We start from the raw sequence: 1,903 nt of genomic DNA, 5'->3' as shown, positions 1-1,903 counted from the left end.
CCAAGGGATAAAAAAGTGCTGAGGCATAGGAGCACATGTACCCCAATGTTCATAGCGGCACTTTCTACAATAGCCAAATCATGGAAAGAGCCTAAATGTCCATCAACTGATGAATGGATCAAGAAGATGTGGTATATATATACAATGGAGTACTACATGGCAATGAGAAAGAATGATATATGGCCATTTGTAGGAAAGTGGATGGACCTTGAGGGTGTCATGCTAAGCGGAATAAGTGAGGCAGAGAAGGATAGATACCATATGTTTGCATTCATAGGTCTAACAGGAGAGACCTGGCAGGGGACCATGGGGAGAGGAAGGGGGAAAGGGAGCAGGGAAGAGCAAGGGACACAGATCAAGGGAGACTACTGAATACTAGAGACGAACCATGGACTGAAGGGGGAGGGGGGGAGGGGGTGATGGTCATGGTGGGGGGCACTTGTGGGGAGAAGCACTGGGTGTTATATGGAAACTAATTTGACAATAAACTTATAAAAAATAATAATAATTAAAAAAATAAAAAAATAAATACTTTTAAAAAAATAAATAAAATGTTTGTGGTTATAATGGTATCAAGAAAAATATTATTCTTTTTTTCTTTCCAGAGTCTCCCTCCCTGCTTAAAGATTTTAAGAAGATGTCAGAATCAGCTTACGTTATTCAGGCTTACTCTTCAAAATTGCCATTACCAAACGATTCCAACCCATATTCTTTTAGCTACAGGGCTGATACAACTTCCTGTGACTTGGAGATGAATAGAATGATTCCTTGTGGGGCACCAGGGTGGCTCAGTCGATTGGGCATCTGACTTTGGCTCAGGTCTTGATCTCGACGTCCATGAGTTCAACCCCAAACTGGACTCTGTGCTGACAGCTCAGAGCCTGGAGCCTGCTTCCAGTTCTGTGTCTTTCTCTCTGCCCCTCCCCCACTCATGTTTGCGCCTGTTCTCTCTCTCTCTCACAAATAAATTAACATTAAAAAAATGATTTCTTGTGTACACTGTTTCAATAGCAAGCACTGATGCCCCCTGAAAGAGTGAGTGCTATTGGATTGTAAAAATTTTCAGTTGACATTTCTGTACAATACCATCAAATATAATTCACAATAGCATCAAAAATAATTAAGGGGTCCCTGGGTAGCTAAATTGGGGAAGAGTCTAACTTCTGTTCAGGTTATGATCTCATGGTTTGTGAGTTCAGGCTCCTCACAGGGCTCTGTGCTGACAGTGAGGAGACTACTTGGGATTCTCTCTCTCTCCCTCTCTCTCTGCCCCTTTCTCGAAAAGTAAAATAAAACAAAAACTTTATTATATTTTAGGTTTTTTAAATGTTTATTTATTTTTGAGAGAGAAGACAGAGTGTGAGCCTGGGAGGGGCAGAGAGAGAGGGAGACACAGAATCTGAAGCAGGCTCCAGGCTCTGAGCTGTCAGCACAGACCCCAAAGCACGGCTCGAACTCAGAAACCTAGAGATCATGACCTGAGCAGAAGTCGGACATTTAAATGTTTTTTTTTTTAATTTATTTTTAATACTGAGAGAGACAGAGCATGAGAGGGGGAGGGGCATAGAGAGAAGGAGACACAGAACTGGAAGCAGGCTCCAGGCTCTGAGCTAGCTGTCAGCACAGAGCCTGACGTGGGGCTCGAACCCACGAATGTGAGATCTGACCTGAGCCGAAGTCGGAGGCTTAACCGACTGAGCCACCCAGGCGCCCCAGAAGTCAGACATTTAACCAATCAACCAACCAACTTGAGAGCTGTCCAGTGGCCCCTAACATAAAATAAAAACTTTAAAAGATTAAAATAAAAGAACTACAATATGATTCAACAATATTATTTTTGGGTATACATCTGAAGGAAACGAAATCCCTATCTCAAAGAGATATCTGCACCCCATGTTCATTG

The 1,903-nt window shown here is 42.5% G+C and overlaps 1 protein-coding gene across 1 annotated transcript in view; it reads left to right on the top strand.

The window, feature by feature from the left end:
* The window catches only part of APOBEC1 (apolipoprotein B mRNA editing enzyme catalytic subunit 1), a 15,053-nt gene extending 14,130 nt beyond the window's left edge, over window positions 1–923 (top strand). The window contains exon 6 of the mRNA XM_029955319.1: window positions 606–923. Within this exon, the coding sequence (XP_029811179.1) occupies window positions 606–755 (150 nt within the window). The 3' untranslated portion in view covers window positions 756–923. The remainder of the gene's footprint in view (window positions 1–605) is intronic.
* Window positions 924–1,903: the final 980 nt, after the last annotated feature.

This window comes from Suricata suricatta, chromosome 10, assembly GCF_006229205.1.
Source record: "Suricata suricatta isolate VVHF042 chromosome 10, meerkat_22Aug2017_6uvM2_HiC, whole genome shotgun sequence".
In the NCBI taxonomy this organism is placed as follows: Eukaryota; Metazoa; Chordata; class Mammalia; order Carnivora; family Herpestidae; genus Suricata; species Suricata suricatta.
Note: the sequence above shows the minus strand (reverse complement) of the source record. Positions and strands in the feature narration are given on the sequence as shown.